This window comes from Anguilla rostrata, chromosome 9 (assembly GCF_018555375.3).
Source record: "Anguilla rostrata isolate EN2019 chromosome 9, ASM1855537v3, whole genome shotgun sequence".
Lineage (NCBI taxonomy): Eukaryota > Metazoa > Chordata > Actinopteri > Anguilliformes > Anguillidae > Anguilla > Anguilla rostrata.
In genome coordinates, this window is record NC_057941.1 from 25,468,794 (window position 1) to 25,496,047 (window position 27,254).

The following is a 27,254-nucleotide window of genomic DNA, read 5'->3' on the forward strand; positions in this document are numbered from 1 at the left end:
AACCCCTATGCTCATAGAGCTTGTGATTTGTTAAAGATTAAGCACAGTCCCGAGACTGCTCTTCTCAGCTCCAAATGGATTTTCATTTGCAGAACATTTAGGAGATTTGAACGAGTTTAAATTAATTTTTAACAGATGTTGTACAAATATGGAATCTGGACTCCAAATCTCTTTTTGTGGTGATGACCTTGGCGACCCAAGATTGGTGTGGAATGCCTTGGATTGTGTCATATATCAACTGTTGGACAAGATTGTGTAGACAATCAGGTGTTCTACAAGGGACTGTGTATCCAATCAACTTTATGGTTTAGATAATGTGGCCAGGAGACTAGCCTTTTGATAAGTGTCATAGCGTTTATAATGACCATAGTGAGTCAGAGCCACAGTTCTCAGCGTTTCCTCACCAAATCCCATTAGAGAGACTGCTTTATTATTGGAACATTGTAGATTGCATCAAAATGTACATACTGCAGTGTCATAACACATTTTCAATGTTAAATGCTGTGTTAAAATCATTATGTATAAGCTGTACTCAAACACTGCTCCCGCCGAACTTCTCTCTAGTGCAGACAGAATAACAGCAGGGGGCCATTGCCCGGCAGAACTGACGCAAGCTTGCCCAACACACAATCGAAGGCACAGATGTGAGATGGGGAAAATGTCCTTTAAAATTTTAATGACTTAACTTTTCAAAATTCCAGTTTAACCTTCAATTTAACATTTAAATGTACTATTCAATATTTTTGCTGGCCACTTTCAGGCCTAGACAGGGTCTGAAAAATCTAGATCTTCCTGCTGTTCAACACAAGCACTGGAGAGTATTATGCAGTATTAAAGTGGTGAAATGGAACACTTCACAGCGGGAGAGAGGTGTCGTTGTCACAGCAATAAGAATATCAACTTTGTGACTGTCCTTCCTGATACTTGGGTCTCTATGAGGTTGTTAGGTCTCTTCTCTGTAAGTTGATTAGTGGGGTTGTGTTGGTATGGTAATGGAACAGGACCTGCTACCATTCTCCAGTACCAACAGCACCGACTCTGTGGTCATGAGCGAGTTGCCAGTGGTGCCTGAACATTTGCATGCATTTGCCATCACTGCAGTTAAAAATGCTCAGTTGAATTTTTATTCATTTTGTTTAAATAACGGCCAGCACCTGTAGTCTTGTCAGACAGAACGCACATTTTCCCTGCTTCACTTAAACATGAAAAATTGTTTTCTACATAAATGGCAGCTGTTGCTTTGCATGTAGCCTATATACTACAATGATGTAGTTTGTATTTTCAGCTGTAATTTTGGCCATTTACAGCCTTTTTCAATTAAGCCAGCCTTTTCCCTAAATAAATGGCAGCCGTTGTTCCAGTAAATCCACTCAGATTTTAATAAAAAAAGAAAGATATTTTTAGCTGTCCGTGTGTGATTTATTGCTCTTTCCTGGTTGTAAAGTGATGAAGAATCATAAGAAAAAACATAGTGTTTTCCTCAAATGGGCTCAATGCCAAAAGGCTTTGGGGGTTCAGGGAACACGGTGTGCGGACTCTGTTCTGTTCTTTGTGATTTACACCCCAGCTCGGTCATTCATTCCTACAGTTTAGGTCGGTTCTATAAGATTGTTTGGTTTCTATAAGATGGTAACTCTTTTCTGTCGTACAGCTAGGTTTCTGTAAGATGATTAGGTCTCACTTCTCTGTAAAATGGATAGGTTTCTCTGCAAGAAGGTCATGTCTCTTCTCTGTGGGTTGGTTAAGTTTCAGTTGGATGGTACGATCAATTCTACATCTTTTCCCCTGATGTGGTGAATGTGTGTGGAAATAACCAATTATTTGGACATGTAGTGGAAACGATGCTGTGTTTGCTGCAGCGGTTGAACACTGAAAGGGCAGAACTAGAGGCCGAAAGAAATGGGGAACAGAGGTTGTTAGCAGGAGAAAATTCTAATCACTGGAAACACCAAGCACTCCAAGGAGCTATAGCCTATAGCACTCTGAGAAAAACTACACCCTGGGAAAGGTTTTAACTAGACACACTAAGCAGTTCATTATTAGCCCTGAAAGTACAATCAACTTGGTTCCTGATAGCACCAAACATCTCTTTTGGGATCAATTTCGGGTGTATGCTGTCTTGAGATGTACTGTACAGACAAACAGAGATTTAGAGATTAAAAGACACAAAGAGAAGCAGACATAGAATGACATTATTTAGAGTGAGATAGAGTGAGAGAAAAAGAGACAGAGAGAGGGATAGAAACAGAAAGAGAGAAATCAAGCTCAGAGCTCAAATACAACAAATTTCCTGTATGTTTGTTTTGGCAGAAATCCGGGAAGCATTCAGAGTTCTGGATCGCGATGGAAACGGATTCATATCCAAGCAGGAGCTCGGCATGGCCATGCGCTCCCTGGGTTATATGCCCAGTGAGGTGGAGCTGGCCATTATCATGCAGAGGCTGGACATGGATGGTGAGTCCTTCACTCTAAATGTGTTTGATGCTTGTTATTTGTGGACTTAATCTCTTTTGCATTCTTTTAATTTTGCAGCATCTCTGCCAGGGCTCCCTTGCAATAAAATTTTATCATAAAATGCATATTGATAAATCTGACACTTTGAAGAAAAGAAACGCTCGTAAAATTTGATCATAAAGGGCCGGTTTAGTGACACCGTAAGCACCAAATATATCTGGGCACAAGTGGAGCTGCTAGTTAAGTATCTTATAAACAGATAATTTGTCGCCTGTGCCTGTGTTGGTTTCATGCTCTGTGGGAAACCTGTTTGCTCCAAATGGGTTGGGTGCCACAATGGGGGGTGTGTCAATAGAAACATTTGGTGCTGTGCAGGTGTGGTGTTCAATAATGCGTTTCCGTTTTAAACTCAGGCCAGGTTTAAACTCAAATGCTGCCGCCTTGGGGGCAGTCTGGGTAGTGTAGAGGTATATGCACTTGCCCACGACTGCAGAGACGGGGTTCAATTCCCGGCAGCGGTACTTCCAGCTTGGTCAGACGTTCCTACGAACACAATTGGCAGTGTTTGCGGGTGGGAAGCCGGTGAGGGTATGAGTCCTGATCGTTGCATTAGCGACTCCTACTGGTTGGTTGGGGCGCCTGTTCAGCAGGGAGGGGATCTGGGGGAGATATCATGAACCTCCGCATGCGTTACGCTCTCCCAGTGAAACTCCTTGCTGTCAGGTGAAAAGAAGCGGCTGGCGACTCCATATGTATCGAAGGAGGCAGTCTACACCCTCCCCAGACCAACAGAGGATAACGCATCGACCAGGACCGTGATTCACACAAGGAATTGGTATAACGACTAAATTGGGGAGAAAAATGGCAAAAAAAATTAAAAAATGCTGCTGCCTTGTGCTGATTTGCTGCAGATATGAATGCTTGAACACATAATGTAGATCCATGAAATGTTCTATTTCAGTTTGACAATTTGATACTGTATGCAAGCTGTGTCCAGTTATACAGTCCAATGCTGGCTATTTAGGCATTGCACCTGCATGGAGTTAATCAATGTAAGCTATTTGAATGAGAGACTCAAGAAATGTAGGAAATGGGCTCTACACCCATCAAATAGTATAAGATACACATTTGTTAAATGCCTGTAGGTGCACTGGTTCTTGTTGTGTTATCTTTTTTTATCTGTCACTACATTAAAATGGAGTAGCTAATGGGATCCCGTATGAGGTGATGCTTCTGGGAGCCCATTTACGGGCAATGTGTTTACAGGCGGTTAGAGGACAGTGGATATCCATTAAAATCCGTACTTACTTACTCCATAAATTGTGCACAGGTCAGTGATTGGGTGAACAATTGGAATGTTAGCAATCGTTTCAGATGTTTGGACCGCTTGGTGGTACATTAGAATATAGCCCTCAGAAAGTCAGTGCATTCTTTGTGGCATGCTGTGTTCTACATGGCAGAGTGGTGTCAAGTGTAGTATGATGTCAGGGATCTGGGCGTGTAGTCTAGGTTCAGTTCCCAGTTATCATCCTGCTGTTGTACAAGGTACTTAACCTGAATTGCTTCAGTGTATGTTCAGTTGTACAAATGGATTTTTTTTAAATGCAAAAGCTGTGTGTAAATGGATGCAAAAAATGAACAAGAAAGCAGGGACTGGTTGGCTGCAGAGCTGTTTCTCTTGTGAGTATATATTCATTTTATCAAGTGCATATGAAAATGAAAACTATTCAGTCTCACCTTTCTTTTGATTTCAGAGGTAATGGTTAGTAGATTCCTATGGAACCAGCCTTTTTCTGTAGTTGTGCTGTAGTTACAGTGCTGTAGTTACAGTTACGCTAAAGCCTGGTGTCAAGACATTACTGACTGATTACTTACTAAAATACATTTTTCATCCATTTTCCTCTGAAAAGTGTCAGATTTAACAACATGGACATGAAAGTACTTCAGATCACATTTTTACAAAAATATATATATATTTTCTCCATAATTCAGAAACATCATCTTTGCCAATATTATGATGTAAGAACACGTTGAACATGCTCATATTTACAACACTGATTGTAGTTTGAATTTAATGCCGCCTGGATGATCATGAGATCATCAAAGCCCTTCATAATACTTTTATTCATTTTTGTGCTTACTGTAATCGTAATGTAGCGAAGTAATTAACAATGAGACACGTGTAATTGGCTCCTCCCTGCAGAGAAGGGGGACTCCCTTAACAAGTCATTAAGGTCACGCATGTAAAGCTCCTGCATTGGGACTGGGTGATCACTATCATTGGCAGGAATAATGTCGCATGCTTTCTTACATCTAGCAGCAGGAGGCCTGGAGCAGCCTGCCCTCTTTGTGTAGTGTAGTCCTTTCATGTGCTGCAGCTATTTTAATTTGTAGCCTCTTCTGGACTTCAAAAATGTCACCTTTTCGACCTGTGTAATTAATGTGCGACCTTACCACATTTGCATGTGAATTTTCTAATGTGGCCTTATCACTTATGGTAATGTGGGTAGTGTGTTTTTATGTTAATTTCAAAGCGCGTGCAGACGTTTTACACTAATTTATGATCAGGGTTCAACACGCAACACACGCTCAAACACAAAGCTGGATGTGTTGTTATGGGAAGCATTTCATAAGGAAGGCCACTCTTCAAAAGGCTGCACATAAGCAGTGAATGTGAAGAGTGTGGTCAGTGTTTAACGTCACTGGATTCCTACTGTGGCGGTACTCCACGCATTGGGCTTTGTGTGTTCAGGGTGTAGGGCTGGAAATCAGTTTAAATGGGCCGCACATGATTTCACTAATGACCTTTATCCACAATTCATTCATTTAGCATCTGGTTTCATCAACAGGTTCACTGTCAGTTGAATAAAAGCGGAACTCTAGAAATGTGAGCTGTTTATGTCTCAATTTATTTCAGCTATATATTGGCCAGACTCAAAGATGCATTATTTATACAAATGAGAATATTTTCAGTCATGGAAAGTGTCTTTTGATTTACTTACTCATTTATTTTGCATTTATGTGATAGCAGCAGATAAATATTGACACTGATACATCGTTTAAAAGAATGATGCATTGTGCCATAACATTTATCGCATATGTTCTTTTCCAAAGCTTGTCGGTGTAATTTTTAAGACATATTACCTGTAAAAGAGTGGATAACAAGTGCTGTATCTATTACATTAAAATAATGATGAATACAGTTAAGGATGCATACATGCATATATAGCCAACTGCCTTTTACATATTGTTTTACATTCATTTTATTAAAGTGAGAGGAATTATGCTTCATTTGATATGTGCAGGGAGAAAGTTACATTTACTCCCCTTATAGGGAAATGTATGGGTGATGGTGTAGCAGGAACAGGGCTTGTATCTTAGAGGTTGCTGATCTGAATCCCAGGTAGGACACTGATTTTATAGTCTTCAGAATGGTACTTAATTGCTAAATTTCCTAAATTGCTTCAGTATATTGCTAGCTGTATAAGTGGATACTATGTAAAAAGGCAAAAAAAAAGAGTTTCTGTTAAATGCCAGTAATGCAATGTAATGAAGAATTCTGACTGTCCAAAAATGCTTTACAATTGGGATCTTGCATTTGTATCTACAGTATATCTGTAAAAGCCAGCAACATTCAGTCTACATCTGATTATTTCAGCATGTTAGTATTGAAGTAGTTAATAGATTCATTCATCATCAAATCGAGCCTTATTCTAACCTCAACAGGCCTCTGTGGGATTGTTGAATCCCAAGTTCATTTCAAGGAGGTGGCTTGTAAGTCCTCCTCTACATCAAGTGAACACATGTTGAAACTAGAAACAATCTTCTGTAGATATTGAGCAGCGTGCCTGGAATATACTGTATTTATATAGGCAATTCTCTGAGGAGGAGGATGCATTTTTCACCCCCCCCCCCCCAAATTGTCTATTGAGCCAATATCACAGTGATGAGAAATTGTCTACTATTTATAGACTACCCATTTTGAATTACAATGATTTCAGTGTCTCCCGTACTATACTGTTGTGGCTCGTGGTATTTGTGGAACATAATGCATTTCTCCAAATATACTTTTGGCAACTTGAAGTGTTAAAGTATTCATTTTGAAATGTCTCAAAAATTAAAGTATCGACTGACTTTCATACTGTTGGGTTAAAAGATTATTAAGTGTTGATACTTAATGGTGACTTTTACAAATGAACGAAACACGTTCAGTTGGGAACATAATGAACCTGAGAATAAAATGGGAATATACAATAGACAACTTCCTGTAAGTTCTACAATTACGTGCTATTGACCATCCCCACATTTCATGGAAAAATGTCTTCAAATGTGTTTTCATTGAAAAAATAAAACAATAAACTGTATTTTTCATTCAAGGCCCTATCGCTTGTCCTTTGAAGCGAGGCTTTTGACGTGCATTCATGGTTTGTGAGGCTGCATTCACACAATGTACACCTGAGATCTATCAGTGCCTGATGTTAATGTGAGTCACTGACTTTATGGGAACACCTGTTGTTCTTGGTGTCAGGCGGCTGCTGATTGGTATTTTATTGATATACTTGAGCAACACGATTGTATCTTGCCAGCTGCAGTGGGCATCTGGTTCACTTTTGAATTTATATGACTACTGATTGGACGATGGGCACAATTGCTAATTGGATGAGCTACTGCGCATAGGGGAGCCATGTACTCATTAGTGAAAATTAACTTTGGCTTTTCTTGGAGGCTGGCGTCAGCATACAGAGGAGAATATGGCTGGTGTCTTCAATTCTATGCTAGCTTTGAAGTAAGAATCATCCTATTCTGTGGCCTATAGTTGTGACATTATTCAATATATTTAAACTTAAACTGAAAATTGCATTATTTCTTATGCCAACATTGAAGGAACACTAGTATGGCTACGTTACATACATATTACATTCGAGTTTAAACTGAATAATACTGATAGTTTAATTAAATAGATTGATGGTTTAAATATATTATTTAAAGATAGCTGGTTGTGTGAGCGTAAAATTATATTGTAATCCCAAACTATCCATGGGTTAAATGCGCATTATTTGGGTCAGTGTTGTTTATCCATTTCCTTATTGCAATTGAAAGCTAGCTCAATAGCTAGCTAGTTTTGGAAATACAGCTTTGGCTGTTTATCAGAGTGGCCAAAAATGAACTCCTCAGTGCCATAACTGTATAGTTAGAAATGTTGAATGTACTTATTTTTACTTTGTAACTTGCATCTTATCCTAGCCATCCCTGTTCTAAAGAAGTCCCTCAGCGAGTTAAGATATTAATGGAAACTATCTGCTGAGGCCATTAAAATGAAGGGACAGAGAGATATTGACATCTCCTGCCCTTGTTCCGTGTGCATATGACAATTGCAAGGTAGAGCTTTTATAGATCAATGCTGTGCCGGCTCACTGATCTTTGCAGCATATGAATCTGCAGATACAGAACACTCAGTGAATAGGATGAGCTATCCTGGTGATTTAAAGGTCAGTGATTCTGCTCAGGATTGATCTCGAAAAAAAAACAATCCCTAAGGTATACAATGCTGAAGTACAAATATATGTGTATACAAGAGGCTTACTGTGGAAGGCTGTACTGACATTGAAATTCATGCGTAGGTTTGAATTGCGTAGGCTGCAGTGGATTTTCTTTGATCACACAATTTGCTTTGTTTACAGGTGATTTTTTATTTAAATCCCCGCAACAGTGCAGTGGTCATAAATTATCTCATTATCAGCCGTGTAGATAAAAGAATCCGTAATTGCACATGAGTGAATCACTGTTTGTTGAGAATAGTGTAAGCGTATCATTTTGTAATCTCATTTCTTTCTCAAGCCGTTTATGTCCCTTGAGTAATGGTTTTATCAGCCTTTTTTAAAATGATATGGGAGCACCAGAACTCATGGCTGAATGCCATTATAACCGACCAAGTAAATGCAACAGCTCGTCTGCATCATTTTTTATCATTTATATCTCAGTTTTTGTATACCCTTTTTTATACGCAGTAGCAAGCTTGCATCATCTTTTGTGTACTGTCAATGTTTTATGGCTTATGACTAATGAAGTTTATTCGAAACACCAATGTATAAAGCAATGCAATGTACTACAACAGCAAGATATTTTTGGCCTGAAAAGTTAAATTTTTGGAGTTAGGACACTGTGACAGCAAACATTTGTTTCTTTTCTGGCTAAAACACACCATGCCAAACAAATCTTTAAATCAATAATTTTAACTATAGCTAGACACAGAGGGGGGCAGGACAGTGAAAACTGCACACGCATAGGCCTGCTTCCTTACCTCCAGCCCTGCTCCCATATCCATCATTGTAGCTGGAGTTCACCCTGCCTTCTGTCACCTTCAATGAGGCGTGGGACTCCATATGCATGGACTGATCGATGCCATCTGATGTGCCGGTGGTACGGCTCCAGAGGGATCGCTTTCAGGGGTGAAAGCGAGGTGTAATGAGTCATACTGAGTCATCAGGGGGACCAGGACTGAATGCAGGTGCTCAGGGTCGAATTCGATAAATTTTAAGGGGTCTGAATATTTTTGCAAGCACTTCAGTCCTACCAATCACAACATTTCTATATGCATTCAAGATTTCCCTTAAATGGTTTTAATGAAATCTAAAGGCGGTTTTACACTTTGCAGTATTTACTGCCAGGGGTTTGGGGTCTCATTGAAAAGATCTAACATTGGGCTACACCACCCAAAATTTTAATTGGAAAACCCCTTTCAGTTAGGGGAAATTACTTGTTTTGGCAGTAACTATTGTTTTTGCTGTAACTTTTATACTCAGTACAATTTTCAAGATAAGCATGGGTATTACGTAAAAATGTTTATTCTTCGGCTTTATTGGCAAAAAATAAATAAAACTCACAACATATTTTTCATAAAAAAGGCCTATCAAAAGGACATTATAGAAACAATCTCATGCTTATTTTCTCTGTGTTGTTTTTATTTTCTAATGTACAGTTTTATACAAAACACAATTTAACCAAAGCACAAACTTCACATTTTATTGTTGATCCTTATAAATGTCATCATGAAATTATTAATTGTTTCAGCAGAAATCCAAAAGCTTCAGATGAATTGCATCAGATGAATTCGGTTAAAAAGACTTATAGGAAGGAGTGCTGAGATAGACGGTGCAAAATGCTCTCCAAAAATGAAATATTGGGCCAGGATATACACCACTGAGAGACAGAAGGATAATGACAGCGTTTTGGAAATTGATTCATTACTTGATACCTTATTTATATCATTTATTTAATTTATGTGAATTAAAAACTGCTATTAGGCATGCTGGAAGCAGAAACATACTTGCACATGCATTTAATATGAAAAAGGGCTTGTGTAGCATTAGAGTTATTTTAACACCTACTGCTTCTTACAATTGTCTTGCTCAATATTAAGCTCCAAAGACAATACATTTGTGAGGGACTCTGACATGCAGGTTGAATAACTATTTGCTGAAGTGTGTGTGCTGACTTGAAATTAAATTAATTGAATCCTGTCTTTCAGGGGATGGTCAGGTGGATTTTGATGAGTTCATGACAATACTGGGCCCCAAGCTCCTGTCTTCTGAAACAAGAGAAGGATTCCTGGGAAATACAATAGACAGTATATTCTGGCAGGTAAGAACCTGAAGGACAGACTGGTACTTTTACGACCTTTTCCAAGGATATAAGCTTGGGGGGTGGGGTGGAGGGGGGGAGCTTCATTTGCTGTTTTAAGAACGTTCCAATAAACAAATAGAAATATATCAGTATTCTTGCTACCACTTGTTTTTTCAGTTCCCTGAATTTGTTGGTGTCAGACATAGCTGTGCACAAAGTTTCAATGTTATTAGATCGTACCTGCTATTAGATCGTTACATTTATGTGATTACATTAATATTATACGTTAATGTGCCAGTGTGGCATGGAAATTCGAGTCTCAAAAGTGAAAGCAATCTGTGAATTGTGAGAATGCCAGGGAAAGTAACTGGGAAACAGGAATCCCAGCTTGGTGAAATCAATAACCCCACACAAAGGCAAAGAGTATAACAGCTGACCGTCCCACCTTCTGTACCGTCAGTTTAAAATATATGGTCTTTTCAGGAAAACAAGTAAAAAATTCAGATTACCAAGGAATAGCAACAAAATACAAAAATATTTATAAACATTCCTTCATCCTTTGTGCCTGACTCTGTGTAATGAGTGTATTTATATTCACTATTTTATTTATATCCTGCTGCTACGACATAAGTAGTTTTATATCAATTAGTTTTTTTCTACTTACAAGCAATTCTGTAATACAGTATATGTAGCTATAGTACAGAATATGTCAATGTTTTTGTGAGTCCATAAAATATATATATGTGGAAAATATCCAAAGCTGGGGACAGTAAAGTTCTTGTAATTGAATCTAATCAAATCTAATCTAATCTAATATAATATCATCTAATATTGTCACAATTACTGGATTATTAAGTAATGGTTTTTAGCAACTTATTTTGATTATCAGTTAGCATTTCATAAACTGCTTTTAAACTAAAGCTTTATTTTCCAAGATGAATTTTAGCAAATAAATAACCAGCATGCCGCCATAATTTCAACAAGTGTTTTTCTAATAAAAACATATTTAAAACATAGTGTTCAATGACCATAGACCTGTAACAACTAAAGAGCTTCAACAATCAATTAGTTTTGATAATAAAAGGAAAATAAGCTGATATTAGGTGGATAAACTGATATTAATTAAATAAAATGTATTCTTTATATCACAAGAAGGGTATTTATCCTGTTCAGGATTATGTATAGCTAGAGCCCAGAGTTTTTTGGGCATGTGACAATCTGGGATACCAAGCTAAAGTTTTCCAGTAGGCCTGGAAGCACGCCGAGTTCCGCAAATGTTTCTCAGTCAGCACAGACACATGACTGATTATACAATTAGGGACTAATTATGAGGTGTTCATCAATGCTGTAATTAACTGAATGATTGTTTGACACTTGGCTTGAAATAGAGGCTCTGTCGACCCCATTGGTGGCAGTGTATTAAAGTACATAGTAGAGGTCTGGCTGTGCATTGGGTGGGTAGGCCTTCCAGTCCCGCGGGTCCCTTGGTTCCCCCCACAGATGTTGGTGGCGTGGGTGTCGTTTTTACAGCTGTAGGCCGGCAGGGGCGAGCATGTTTGAACCTGTGGGTGTTACATGGGCATGATGTGTGAAGGTCCAAGATTTTTAATTCATCTAGAAAATGTTATTTGTAGTTATTATATTATCACTAAGGCTGGGTGTTTCTCACAAGAAGTATTGGCTAAAGTCATGGCAAAGTTGTTGAAAATCACAGAAAACTGAAACAAGCGTGTTTTAAAAAGCATTCATTTAATGAAATGAATACCATGATACCATGCACAGCAGTGGGAAACAATGGAAATAACATAAATAACTGTATATATTGTTAATATTTGTCATATTTCCAGGACAAAATACTGTTGGTTTAAAAAAAGCATTACTGTGCATGGATGTTTAAGCAAGCCTTCCCCAAACTGTACACAAATCTCTTGAACGTCATTTTATACTGTCGAATTATGATTTCCCTTCACTGGAACTAAGGGACCTAGCCCAAACCATGAAAAACAGACCCAGCCCATGATTCCTCCTCCACCTAACTTTACAGTTGGCACTATGCATTCGGGCAGGTAGCATTCTCCTGGTATTCGCCAAACCCGGATTCATCCGTCAGACTGGCAGATAGTGAAGTGTGATTCATCACTACATAGCACACATTTCCACTGCTCCACAGTCCAATGGCGGTGTGCTTTAGACCACTCTAGCCAATGCTTGGCATTGCTTGTGATGATCTTAGCCTTATGTGCTGCTGCACGACCATGGAAACCCATTTCATGAAACTGCCGACAAACAGTTCATGTGCTGATGTTGCTTCCAGAGGCAGTCTGGAACTTGGTAGTGAGTGTTGCAAACGAGGACAGGCGATTTTTACGCACTACGCGCTTCAGCACTCGGTTCTGTGAGCTTGTATGGCCTACCGCCCAGTGGCTCAGCTGTTATTGCTCCTAGACGTTTCCACTTCACAATAACAGCACTTACAGTTGACCAGAGCAGCTCTACCAGGGCAGAAATTTGACGAACTCTTTGGTTGGAAAGGCGGAATCCAATGACCACGTACCACGTTGAAAGTCACTGAGTGCTTCAGTATGACCCATTCTACTGCCAATGTTTGTCTGAGGAGAGTGCATGGCTGTATGCTTGATTTATGCATCTGGTAGCAATGGGTGTGGCTAAAGTAGCCAAACCTACTAATTAGAACGGGTATCCTCATACCTTTGACCATGTAGTGTATTTTTTGGCTAAAACAGGTCATTTTATTGGCTATGAATAAATGCATCTACGACACACCCACTGAAAATATACAGTATTCAATATAATCCAGGCCATTTTCCACTTGCACCGTGTGCATTGAGCTATGCATTCCTCACCTCTGGTCATAAAAATACCCACACCAATAGCCACACCAGCTGCACCAACGTGCTGTGCCATTGGCTGCGCCCATGCGCTGATCAACATTGCTGATCCGGCCACTTAGTTTCAGCTGCATAGACAACAGCACCTCATGCTCACTTGATTCCCTCTATGTAACAAGCCTATCACGTAGTAACTACCAGCTACCTTTGCAGGTAGGACTGTTTGTATCTTAACAAACGGTCTACGCTCACATCTCTACTTTGATTCACTGTAGTACACAGTATGATAACAACTCGGGACATTCTGCAGGCCCTATGTATGGAATATGCCTTTTGTTGTTCTGTTTATTGATCCCAACAGAATGACTATGATGGCTTCAATCTTTTGCCTGACAAATGAAATGTTTATTATTACAGAACTATTAAGTTATACAGCACAGACGTGTCCTGGGTGATGCTTGTTTTTTAATGAAGTGTGTTTTAATTGTTTTGCTGTTTGAAACGAAGCAGACTGGCATGACAGGTGGTCTAAATTAGAAGAGATGTGGCAAATTGTAATTATGTGGAAAGCATGAATGCTGGAAGTGGCTTTTGAATGGAAGATTGCATGAAAACAAAACACATTCTTGACGAAGCACTTTGTTTGCTTTTTTGCCGACTGTGCTGACATTTTTGGTTGATTTAAGATGCATGGCAGATGCCATTTATTGATTATGGGAAGCAGCTAAATTGTATTGGCATAAAACCACTTCTAATTAATCTCCATAGAAATAAAACATTAGGCCATCATAATCAGTAGAGACCCACTGGAGTACTATGTCCATCCAATGGCAGTGTGAGCACACAGTTGGTAGGCCGGCAGTCATTTACTTGGGACAGTGCTTGCTATTAAGGGCCCTGAATAAATATCAAGGGCTCATGTCAGTGGATCCATAATCAGAAGAGGTCAGTATGAAAAAATGGAAAAAAAAGGAATTATGAATATGCACTGCAATGAACAGCACCAGTTGTTGCTAACTACATGTGCCTATTGTTGGCTTATGCAACATTTGTGTGAACCATACCCAACCCATATTTTTTCATACAATTTTATGGGTATGTTACAAAATGTAGTACAGTGAGTGTACATTGTATTTTTATAATGGTAAAATACAATGTATTTGTATTATGGTAAAAATGTGTGTATATATATATATATATATATATATATATATATATATATATATATATATATATATTTGCTTATGCAGATAATACTAATCTAATACTAAAACGAAACACTTTGGTTTCATTATATTTAACTAATATGGTGAACACAAGCGCTGTCAATGGAAGCAACTGCTGTAGTAATTCAATATCTATGATTTGATGTTCATGGCCCCTCTGTGAACAAAAACTAAAGATTCCATCCTGCTTTACATGGTTCTTCCTCTGCTGTATTTCTACCTCAGCGTATTCGCACTAGTTATTTTTCAGTAATATTTCAATAAATATTTCTTGTGCTTAATTGATTGCAAACCGACCTTTCCCTCATCAGCTAGAGTACCAAAATATTTGTGCACTATCTGTTATGAATGAACTCATAGTAATTAGCTCAAATAGTTTTGGGAGTCTCTCATGCTAATTAGTTGCATTTGGTAAAAATAATACAGAAATTACTGAGCAGATGATACATATAGGAGTTAATTAACACATTGTTAATGTTAATGACTGGGAAATCATCTGAACGGCTCATACTAACACCAAATTGACTAAATTGCTTGAGCATTATAAACCATTAATCATCATGCACAAGAAACATGCTTGTAAAACATTAGTGCCACTGTAACCTTGTGAAACTCAAATTCTGCTAATGGCTTGATAAAATGTTTTATGAATGCCATTCTCAGCTGCTGAGAATTTATGTTTCCCTCACTTCCTGTGGCTGCCTCTGTTTTTCTGGATTGGGGAACGTAGACATTTTATGGAAAAGTAAATTTGGCCCTTTTTTATTTGCATTCATAACATATCAGCAGATATAAGCTAGATGTCTTTTGGGTAGGGTGGTGAGGCGTGGCTAGACAAGAAATGGTGTTTGAGGTGATATACAGAGAATTTTTCTCTCCCTTAGGCCTCCTCATTCCTTTTTAATGTTTTTTTTTTCACCAAAGCATGCTAAGGGAATATTTCCCCTTTTTAAAACCAATGTTGCTGTTTAGTGTGATACAAACAATCTCACCTGACCCACGACCTGCTCAAATTCAATGAGATTATTTTCCACAAATCGGCCTTTCATTTTCACCACAATGAATATGTATAGTCATGCAGTTTTGCTATTCAGAACTTCTTCCGTCAGCTTTCTGTTCTCTTGTGTGCTGCTGGATCTCTCTCCCCCCCGAAAGAAAGGCCCTTTCCAAATAGTGTCTGAGCTAAATGGAAATACCAAGTATGGATTGGCAAAAAATTAGTTTGTCAGTTAGCACATGGACAGGGATAATGGGAGGTTGGTTTTTCTCTTGCAGACAATTCAGAGAGTGTGATGGATCAATAAAGAGCTAAGAGTGCGAGAGATTATGAGAGCATACTGAATAAGTTAGTGCGGAGGCCGCAGTCATTCATTGTTTTAAAGCAATTGAGTTCCATTTGGAAACGGAATTGAATCCAGTCTAAATGAATGACGAGCCCTTGAAAGGGTTGTCTCAGTCGATCTGACAAACGAGCTTTACTGATAATGCTTTGCCTGAACACCTTATGAATGAAGAGGAGTTCTTTCCTCTGCTGGTTTTCTTGGACTTTAAAATGTTAGAGGGATTGTTAAGCAGGCAATCTGGTCTGGGTTTTTGTTTGTTGTTGTTACATGGTTAAACTTAAATTGCATAAATTGCAGTCTTATCAATGTGCTGTGAGCGGAGGAATAAAGGCTTAATCCTTTTTCATCAAATATGGAAATTGTGTTATTACCTGTTAAGAGAAATAACCTATTAAGCAAAAGCATTACTTAATGTCCTCTGCATTCTCCACCACCTTATCATTGTCACTCTCCATACAGACTCAATTACCTGAAGCTGGGAAAGGGGGAAATTGTGTTATTGTGAAACAATAGAGGAACAATAAAAAACAAAGGGATATTTCCAAACGTGCTTGGCACATTGGTATAGTAGCAAGTAAGAGCAGTCAAGGCATTGTTACCCTATGCAATGAAACAGACTTACCCACTTACCTTGGAAAGGCGACCAGTGGAAAAGGCATTCTGGAAAGAAGAGAAATTGTATAAGTGTAGTTTGTATAAGTGATTATGCTTGGATGCAGCCAGATTGTGCAGAATGGTTTCCCTCAGTGAACCTCTCCTGTGGTCGCAGCATCATGTGTTCTATAAACGTAATGGTGTGGGGGTTGTTGGTAACAGCGAGCTACTTAAGTGTTATTGGCGAATGACTTTACATTCTTTGCTTCATTTCAAACTGGAATTGAAAATGTGGCCTAAGTGAGAGAAAAGGTAGTATTGCAGTGAAGCTGTACCCTTCAGCACAACATTTCTCAGTCTGCTGCCTCGGCCGTTCAGTGTGTCTTTTTGGATATTTTCCATTCAGGATTTGTCAAATGACATGATAAATTTGGTTTTGTCCTTTCTGGTTTTCTGGTCAAATAAATGTTAGGGTACTAACTAGTAGGTTTCTTTTTTCGGGAAGTATACATAATAATGGGATTTTTGGCCAGCCTATTTCTAACAGGAACCTATCTTGCAGAGAATTGACAGAAAGGTCTAATAGAAGACAATGAACTTTTCAAAACCCTTTGATAAAAGCCAGCAGGTCGGAGATTAGCTGGCCTTGTTCCATCATTAGCTCAATACTTCCCCAAACTTTGTTCATCAGGCTAGTAGTGCACTTGTGAGAACTATTTGTCCTCTTTAAGTCATTCTTGTAACCGATCCTTGCACTTAATCAGAAAGAGATTCCGATGTAAACTTACTTTGAGATCATAGCTGCTTGATATTTTGTGAATTATAGACATTACATCTACTTTTCATTTCATTTTTTTTTTAAATTGCACAACCCTTGATATCTGTTCTTCAAGAGAGAAAAAAATAATAATAATAAAAATATATAATTTCAGTTTTAGTGTATATTTTTGATGGATTAAGGCAGTGATTTGTATCATGAAGTATATTTTAGATATTTGCAGAATTTTCTGGGCAGCACAGTGGTGCAGTGGGTAGCAGTGTCGCCTCACAGCAAGAAGGTCCTGGGTTCGAAAGCCTGGGCCTTTCTGTCCGTCTCCGTGTCTGCGTGGGTTTCCTCTGGGTACTCCGGTTTCCTACCACAGTCCAAAGACATGCAGGTTAGGCTCATTGGAGACTCTGAATTGCCCAGATGTATGTGTGTGTGTGTGTGTGTGTTTGAATGGTGAGTGAATGATGTGTGAGCCCTTATTTTATTTTCAGTTGGAACTGTTTCCTCTGGGGCATGTGACACGACACCAGGGCACTCAAGGAAACATTACTACATGGATTTTAGGAAGTGAAGAGCTTGTACTGCATGAGAAACTGATGTTTCAGCCTCTGGAAAAAAAAAATATTGCAGTGTAGAAGCTGCTGTGAAGTGTATTTTATTGCTTTAGACCACAAACCCCTGAATTTCCCCTATGCCAGGTGTCAGAAACCGCTGTAAGTACCTAGGATATTCTTCATTGTACATAAAAACTGGGCCAGTCAATATATACATTCAAATTTAAAATAAAAAAAACAGGAAGTGAATTATTCCTTTAAAGATTTGTCTGTTCTTATATGCTAAATAATGCACCATTGCATCAACAGCTAGACGAAGCAGCACTTGAACACTACACACTGAAAATCTGGACATCTATGTGCAGCCCTTTATTTGGAATGTACATGGCGCTTAACACAGTGATGTTATAATGTCTCAGTGGGCTATGTTGGCAGTTGGCTGGAGCTCAGACCATGTAACGTTCTGTTCAGGGGATTCTTGGATTCATTTGAGCTTGCATTTGTGCTCCAACAAGACAAATATAGATAAGAATATAAGAGGTGTCTTCAAAGACTGACGAGTATATGATCCACAAAAGAGGAAGAAAGCATCCAAAGTGCCTGCACTTTTCCTAATACAATGCTTCATTTAATGCCATAAATATTGGCAAGCATGTGCCAGCTATCTAGGATTTATCTAATCAAAAGCAATTAGATATGATTAAAGAGTAACTTGAGTAAGTCTGGGTTTTTCCTGTCAGAATGCACCAAAAAAATTCACACAGCAAAACTGTAGAGTGTGGCTTTGAAGCCCCGTAAATCAGAATCTCATTTAATCCCTGTTTCCATTAATCTTTGATTTCTATTCCTCGATGCCAGGGTTATGTCTGTTTATAATGATTCAACAAATCAAATGTGAATAATGCATAAACAGCATTGATTTTTGAAAGAGAAGAGAAATATCGCTGTGCATCTGTTAGACGCAGAGAGTGTGCGTTTATCATCTGCTACAGTACATCGGCATCATTCTCTTAGGAACGTTAATGCTGCTCTTGGAATGAGCATCATTTGCTAGTTCTTGATGCTCACAGTAGCATAAATGTGTTGAAATGAATGATAGCAATTGCACCATTGAACTGAACAAACATACTTTAGCATGCACAATCCAATTTCCTCCTTGCAGTTTGAACTCTGCATGAATTGTGCATGTGAGTTTTATTCAACTGTTTGTTTTAAGACAGCCTCTGGCCAATGCTCTAAAAATCATCCGAACAATTTTACTAATAAATTATGCACATTTTTGCTCATACCTGTTATTTCTAACATCACTCCCCCACCCCATCTAAGTTGCCAGTCAAAGGAATCAGCACACTTGTTATAACAGCCCTATGTGATATTTCGTCCACCAAGTTAAGAGGTCCCCCTTCAGTATTCCTGTCTCCCTTTCAATGTCCATGCATCACTGTCTATAAATGCCATCAATGTGATGTTGCATGATTTTCAGAGAAAGCATTACCACTTTGAACTAATATCTTAAAAATATACTTCTGATTTTTTCATATCAAATGAATTACTCTTGTAAATAAAGTGAGTTGCTATTATTATGTCAAATAAAGCCTTATATTATTGGCACAGACTGCATAACAATCCATACCAGCAGAGCGATAGACTGCTCAAAGCATTTGCTGGCAGTTACATTATACTATATTAAACAACAGTGTCATCACCTTGAAAACTGCCAGCTTATCTGACCAACTCGCTGTGCTGCTGAATGAGGAAACCTAGTTCATGGCGGCAAGCTGACAGTTAATGTTGTGCTGTACGCCTGAGATGCAGTCTGCCAGTTGGAAGGACTGGCTGGTGTAATTTTTTGCAGTGGGGGCGGCTGGCTGGGAGGGAGATAATTTTTTTTTAGTCATATTCTTTCTGTCAAACATGCCCTGAATAAGAATGAGAAACAACGCATCAGGCCCGGTTGATCAGTCTCAACCACCATGATAATCGCACTACTCGAAACAGCCGCATCCACTTCAAGCAATAACTGCCTAATGTGACTATTTCTACATCATGACAGTGTCGCTTGACAGAGGATTATGGGACATTATTACTGTGGCGCTGATCTACTTGATCTTAATTTTGCCTGGTTCACATGCTTTTGTTGGTAAAAAATTGAATAAAAGGAAGCCATTTTAGGTGGCCATTAGGGTGCCTGTCTATTACAGATATTTGTGTACAGTGACATAGTGGTGACAGCTGTGGTGAAAATCAAGGAGGCAGAAAACATTCCCATGTACTGATTATTGGTCTTGAGCTGATTTTAATCATTTTCCTTGATTAACAACAGCTTCACAGCCCACGGCTTCTTTCTTCACATCCTGTTAGGGAGATTATTATAATAATATAATAAAAATTCAATTAAAAATCTGTTTCATTGTAAGTATGCCTAATGAAGAAGGATACACCACTCAATTAACTAGCATGTTCGCTGTCGGCACAACCTGCAACAAAGGCCTACAAAACCTGTGCTTCAAGATGGTTTAAATGACAAAATCTGCGTATTACAGATCTTTGGCATGTGATCACCTAACCTAATTGAGGAGAACCAGCATCTGATGGTATTGAGTATTTTGTGACTTAATCGCTGTGTAGCTACTGAAGGAAAATGATTGAAAACAAGTTGAGACCAATGATCAGTTTAAGGGGAAGATTTCTGCCTCCTCAATTTTCTGTATCCCTGTTTTTTCTCATGATTTGCCAGCTTGGCTGAACACACCTGTGCTGTCACACCTGAGAAGGAGTGAGACAAGCTGAGTTTATTAATATTTATGAAGAGCGAGCAACAATAGCGAAGAGCCATTCCTTATTGTAAGATTACCCGGTGCCTTCGTTTTTTTACGCTGTGTATTTTAAGCAGTTTCCATCTCCATCATAAGTGGCCATTAAGATGAATTGCGTGTTGTGCGAGCTATGTGAAGCCAGGTGACTCATGAGCAGGAAGAGAATGAAAATAAAAAAGGGGGGGGGAGGGGGGTTGTTGCTGAAGGGGAGTGTAATGGAAGCGGGTTTCTGCTGCAGGGTACCAGGGAGCCCTGGCCCAGAGCTGTTTGGTGATTCTGTGTGAAATAAAGATCACAGTGAAGAGACTGAGGTGAAACAGGGGACATTGGAGGGGAGAAAGAGAACAATTCTTTTGTGAAATTAACAGCTGCATTTTCATAATAAGTAAATAAGTTTATATGCGAGAAAGGCAAACCTTGGCATTCTAATAAGAATTAGGAGCACATAGGTGACTCACTTTCTGTTTATATTTCCGCAGGTAATTTGCACATTTCTCGGCAGAACATTAAGCACTTGTTTTTTTTCATTCCCCGAGTGAGCACACAGTACATTTGATTCTGACTGCATCAGAACATTTCCCACCGTGGAACATTGACCAATAGCAGTCGGGGAAAACAGGTTTATACATTCAATCCAGTTGTGAGCCCTACATTAAGAGCCTTTTGAAAGTGTAGCACATGCAAAAATTATGGAGAAAAAAAGGCTTATTAAAATTTTGGGCTGACAACAGAAGGTGGCATTTAACACTGGTCCAGAGGCTCATCGGATGCATTGAGTAAGGCTGCGCAAATGGACATGCTTTCATGCAAGGGCAGACATACCTGGAGAGCCAGGGTAATGCGTTCAGCGAGATGACAGCATGCGCATATTAAAGCTGGGGTTTGATAGTTCCAGCGAGCAAAGCGAGTGAAGTTTTAATGGAGCTGATTTTAATTTCAGATATGGAAATGGGGCGAGGAGAGTGTGCTGACAAAGGCCCCTACTGTTGGGATGTGTCTGCATTGCTTGTAGAGATTGGGAGAGGGAGATTCTGTGTGTGTGTGAGAGAGAGAGGGAGAAAGAGAGAGAGAGGAATTGAGGAGAGAGATTATATTTTCTGTCATTATGTTTTTTGCCACTTTCTGATCCCCCCCCCCCCTGCTTTTTATGGTATAGTCAGTCTCCTGTGAATTTTGCATTGCTGAAGTCAAATTCATTTCCTGTTGGACTCAGTATTTAAGTGAAAAGACTCATCTTCTCTCACTGTCTCAGAAGCTGAAGTATGTGGAGGGGGGGGGTGTGGAAAAATGTAACTTCATGTTCAGTTTAAGCTTAAAAAGTGCTGGTTTACGTATTCCTAGTCTTAGTTTCTTGTCTGAAACTGAGGCCCATAATCCACAACCAAAATACATTTTCAAATGTCTGTCCCTTGGAGACATAGGAGACAAAAAGACCTTTGCAGATCCACTGATCCTTAAGCTATCCGAACGGTTTGAGCACACGAGATGAGTGAAACCGTGCAGCTTTACCTCTTGGGAGGGAGACTCATTGGTGACGTGCTTTGCTTACAGAATTCGGTGTTCAATCCGAGACAAGGAAAGCAAAAACCTGGAGAAGGATGCCAGTTGTATTTTAAAAGTGCAAACAAAAATATCTTTCAACTTTTTGATCAGTCACATGGATATTTTTACTTTTCCAAATGGGCGCTGTGATTATACGTATCTCGGCTCATTGAAGTATAAACACAGTGAACTCCATGTGTGCTTAGATTCCTTGGGTTGGCTGCCATGGAGCCCATAAATGTGGTAGGGTCACTGCATGTTTAATAATATGAAATGGAGCTCAGTGATGATCCTTGTGAGAGGCTACGTCAGCCTTGCTCTGCAGATTCCTGTGAACTCCTGCCCCTTTGGTGTGACTGGCAAGGACAATCTGTTCATAATATCACAAAGCAAAGCACTTATATGTGAAGCCAGTAATCCCAAGAATCTTTCTCCCAAGAATCTATGATGTCAAAGTATGTGTCATATATTATGTGTTGAGTCTGCCATCCAAACACATAAATATCAAATTACACATAAAATTAGGCTTCATGTGAAAGTTACAATAATGCATGTACATGATGATGCTTTACATAATCGTTGCATTATCTGTGTGTATTTCATTTTTATCTCATTTCTTTATTGGAACATACATGAACTTGTTGCTTTTTGTAAATTTCAGGTGATAAGAAAAAAATAAATGTGTTGGCGTTGAGTCAGTTTGCTGTGGGAGCACAGTGTGGGTGGATGGTGTTCATTTGTATCTCGCTTAGAAGACTTGGGTTTGTACAGTTCTAAGGAGGAAGCTGGAAAGAACAGTCATCTGCTTTGTCACCATGACGATTTGTTTAATATCTAAATAGCATAATCCCGTGGAGGATGCCATCCCACTTCCTGTCTCATATTTATGGGCTTAGCATTTTGAACCACAAGCATCCATTCACGCAGACCACTCTGCAGTCTCAATATATTGAATGGGGGGAGATAAATTTGTTTTATTATGTTCTCTTAATTATCACTCTGTCACCTTTAAGCGGCATGACCTAAAATGGCGACACGGTTACTCAGAAGCTGAAGTCCCTGCCACGAGGCTTAATTACCGGACTTTTGCTGTACAACTTGCCCTATCACCACGTTAGATAATACTGGCATGACCCCTTTTCTGGAAGGGGTACCAACAGCAACGGACCATAAATAATTAGCCTACTTGGGCTTAAACAATGCATTAAGCATCTTTAATAATTTAGTTGCTGTATACTGTACTAGATGCTCCTGTGTGTGTGTTAGATGGGGACATAACAGTTGAAATTGACAGGCAAACTTGTATTTTATCAAAGGTGATTATTTCACAAGCCATGCTGATGTCTCATGCAGATGGCATCACAAAGTTAAGCAGCGGTCTGGTCAGAAATTATTTACTCTGTCACTACCTGGCTCGATAGCTGAACGGTCTGAAATGTTTAAAAAGAAACCAATAAAGTGAGGGGCAGGTAAGAGGAGAGGAGAGCCTTGTTATTAACACATCATGATTAACCCATCTGGACACCTTCTATAAGACTATGACACTTCCGTCATCTGCCTGCCATTGATAAAAGGTCAGTTTCACCTCTCATCTCATCTCTCACAGGAATAATATTAGCACTGAAAAGTCACATCGAGCAACCAGTAACAGTATTAATATTTCATCACCCGAAGCCGGACCGTGTGACCATTGTAGAAATATTGACAAATAACCAGGTTTGAATTTTCTCATCTGCTTCTGAGCATGCTATTGGTTATACAGCATCCCACCCCCTGTATACCCTGTGTAGTATACAGCAAACATACTTGTCATTGTCAGCTCCTTTGATTTGTTTAGCCTGACTCCATTGATCAAATTCAATGGGTTTCCTCATGTAAGATTGTGTTTTGTTCTTTTATTAATCTTCCACCTAATGATGTGTTAGCATGCCTCGGTAATGAAAACATTAATTATTCAGATGACTCTGTGATCTTGAGGGATTGATAACCCGCCACCCAAATTCAATGCGGCACAAGTTCCACAACCACTACCTTAAAGAAATTAAATTGTTGTTGTTGTTAAATCAGACTATATCCTTGGTCACATTCAGCTTTGGGTATGATATTTAATTGATACTTTACTTTCATACCAATGCTTTTGGGGCACATTGCAGTACTGCAGTTCTTTCAGGAAACAAAATCTCAATTAAATAGCTATGAGTGATGTAAAATACTTGTACAAGTGTGTCAGGTTGTGCATCAGAATTCTAAAAAGAAATGGAGGTATTCCATGGACAAACACATGCCTGTACTGTATATCAAAATACAGTAGATGAGACGCATACATACAATATATGACCAAAAGTATCTGGACACCCCTTGGTCTGGAGCTGTTTTTCATGGTTTGGGCTTAGCCTCTTAGTTCCAGTGAAGGTTAGTATTCCTGGTATTATTTCTCGCTCTCTAATTTAGATTATTATTGTTGTTATTATTATTATTATTCCCTTTGAAAAAATGGTAGTCATAACACTTATATTATTAATGTAGATTATTTATTAAACAAGTATTTACTCTTGTTCTGTTGGGTTGGGGAAACAGTTTAGAAGTTGGTCTGTCACAAGTAGTATTTTTTGATCACCTGAATTAGTTAGGATTTTGCATTATTTATTTCTGTGAAATACTTTCCACGCAACCCTGTAGCTGCTTTGAATTGGCAGCCTGTTGTTTTATGCTCTGAATTTAGTGGTGCGTCTAACTGAAAGCAATGCTGTCTTAAACCGAAGTGGCACGCCTAAGTAAAGGGAATTCAGCCTGGATTCAGCCATTAATAAGTAACTTAGCGGTTCTCCTTTTCTGCTGACAAGCATGACTGCCCTCGTTCCTACATCAAAGGTAGCCTACAGTATATATAGGCCCAGAAGTCACTGACAGAGCTGTTCTGTGCCAAACCGATAAACAGCCAGAAGCATGCTGAGCCAGTCAGGAGCAGTGTCATATCAAAAAAATGTTTTAGCCCCATTTGGTTGATGGAAATATGAACTTTTTCTGGCTGAAACATAAAGAGAAATTTCACTAGAGAATCACGACACAACACTCAAGTGCTCAAAGTTTCAGAGCCATCGATGTTGCCTGGCGACATGCATAGCCATCAAGAGTAGATAACCTCAGCCACCTTGTCAAAATATTAGCAGCAAAAGAGGCTTTGCCTGAAGGTACTGTTTTCTCAGCAGTTTTTAAAGTGACTGCTGATTGCATCAGGCTGCTGTCATTTTTGGTTGGTTTTTGAAGTGAGAAGTTAATCTGCCGGCCTGTTGACCCTACTTGAAAACGGAAGCACTTTGTCTGCCCTGTACTGTCACCTTCAGAGAAACTAACATATCAACGGTTTTGTCACATAGTGTGTAAAGCCAGGCTGTGTGTTTACAAAAATGATAGAGTAGAATGTTAGCTACAGTACTGTTGTGAGGTACAGCACCTCTGGTATGCACTGGCTTGTCAAATTCTCTAATGGTAGCCTTTGTACAAATCAGTATACTTTCAGAGTTAAACAGGGTGCATTTACATGTCTATCAATGAAGGCTGCCAAATTTTTCACTGAAATCATTATTCGGTTTTCTGTTTATTGTCCATAACAAATTCAGTTATTGACTATTGGCAATTTGTATCTACATTTGTCAATAGCAGGTGCCAAGAGGGTGTGTCATGATGATCTCAAGGACAAATTAATTTAGGTTACGTTAGAGGTTAAATTCATGAGGATAATTCCCATCGTTCACTACAATACATTTGTGGCTGCCTAAATAATGTGCAGCTAGGCTTTAACTGAAGAAATGGAAACAAAAAGATGTAATTTTTTTTTTTTTTAATGAAACCACCTGAGAGAGCAGTGCAGCCTAATAAATATTTTTAAAAATTATTAAATTATGTTTTACATACAATCACAATAACTGTATTTATTTTTGAGGTGATTCATTTGAAAGTATACATTTGAATACATGTGTTGACCTACATTGATCACATAAGACTAATGGAAGCAAAACAAATTCCTGTATTTTTTATAGCACAAATTACAAAAAAAATAAATAATAATAATAATAAAGCAGTCATAACTTAGACAGTGGCAATTTGTTGCCATTTTGTCACATGAAAAAAAAATTGACACTGATGCTCAGCATAACAGGTACATTGCAAAAATGAGCAAGGATAATTGGGCTGTTGGCCTCACTTAAATTTTTGTATTGGTAGTTTGACATTAAACCCTTAGGTGCGGGGTCTCAGGGGCACACACCATGACAGTTCACAGAGCCAGATTAAAAATTAATAAAGGAACAAGACCAGGTCAAAACCTAGTATATGGCTGGACCTCTCCAGCCGACCAATGGTGTAACTTCATAACTCGGCCGACCAATGGTGTAACTTCATAACTCGGCCGACCAGTGGTGTAACTTCATCACTCAGTCACTCAGTCAGTCACAGACATTCGTGTTTGTAGGGCTGGCCCCGCTACAAAATAAAGCAAATTTAAAAAATCTATGCGACTGTAGGATGCTTGGAAGGACAGGGTGAACAAGTGAACACCTCCATGGCCTGAGCATGTCCCTCATTTCATAGGTTTGATTAAAAAATACACTGTTATAAATTTAACATACAGTATGATTCTACTCTTTGTTATCCAGAAGACCATCTTCACGAGATGAATGACTAGTGGTTCTGTGTCTGCAGTCTGTCCTCATCCGAGACGGAAATAGAGCACAGTGCCTGAGAGAGGTGTTTGATGGGAAGGGAAAAGCAGGACGTAGGCTCATGCCTCTAATTCCTCTTAAGTAGATTGATGCACAACTTAACCAGATCTGTCAATAGGCTCCCTGATGTTCACAGGCGGCTCAATGCAGCGATCTGTGCCCAGTCCCGTCTTTGACCTCGGGTGACAGAGAGCGATGCCAAGCCACAAATCTTCTCTGATTGCACATCATTAGGGTTACTGTTTTCAAAAGACAAGGTTTCTTTTTTACCTGTTTTTTTTCCAATATTACCCATTAGTTGAGTTGTTAAGACATCAATTGTGTCCTGTGTCTTTTTTCACACTGTCTATTCAGTAGTAGACAAGACAAAGAGTTAGCAGAAGTGCATATTACTTTTTTGAATAGACATGGGGCTTGATGTATTCTGCTTGTTATCAGGTGCTTTGCCTTTCCTCAGACCATGGGAAAATGCATAAACATGGACCCACACTCTAGCATAACTGTCCATGCAAGATTTGCAATAAAAGTCCTTGATCACAGCCTGTGTTTGTGCCCGTGCTGTGAAGTATGAAAGCTGCTCAGTCCCCTTCCTGTAAAGTTTGTGATGACTATTCATCACCCACAGGAATAATAAAATAGGCATAAGACAGACCTGGTGTCATCTTACCTGTAGAAAGGAGACAGGAGCTCCACAGGTCAAATAAAACAAACTAATATAAAAACACAGGTGGTGACCAATGGATACATTCTGGTCATACTTATG

General features: G+C 39.0%; 1 protein-coding gene across 4 annotated transcripts in view; it reads left to right on the forward strand.

Annotated features, from left to right (window-relative positions):
* Positions 1 to 27,254, forward strand: part of caln2 (calneuron 2) — an 81,440-nt gene that overhangs the window by 41,922 nt on the left and 12,264 nt on the right. For all 4 annotated transcript variants that reach the window (XM_064351330.1, XM_064351329.1, XM_064351328.1 and 1 more), the window contains 2 exons: positions 2,311 to 2,454; positions 9,983 to 10,095. In XM_064351330.1, the coding sequence (XP_064207400.1) occupies positions 2,311 to 2,454; positions 9,983 to 10,095 (257 nt within the window). The remainder of the gene's footprint in view (positions 1 to 2,310; positions 2,455 to 9,982; positions 10,096 to 27,254) is intronic.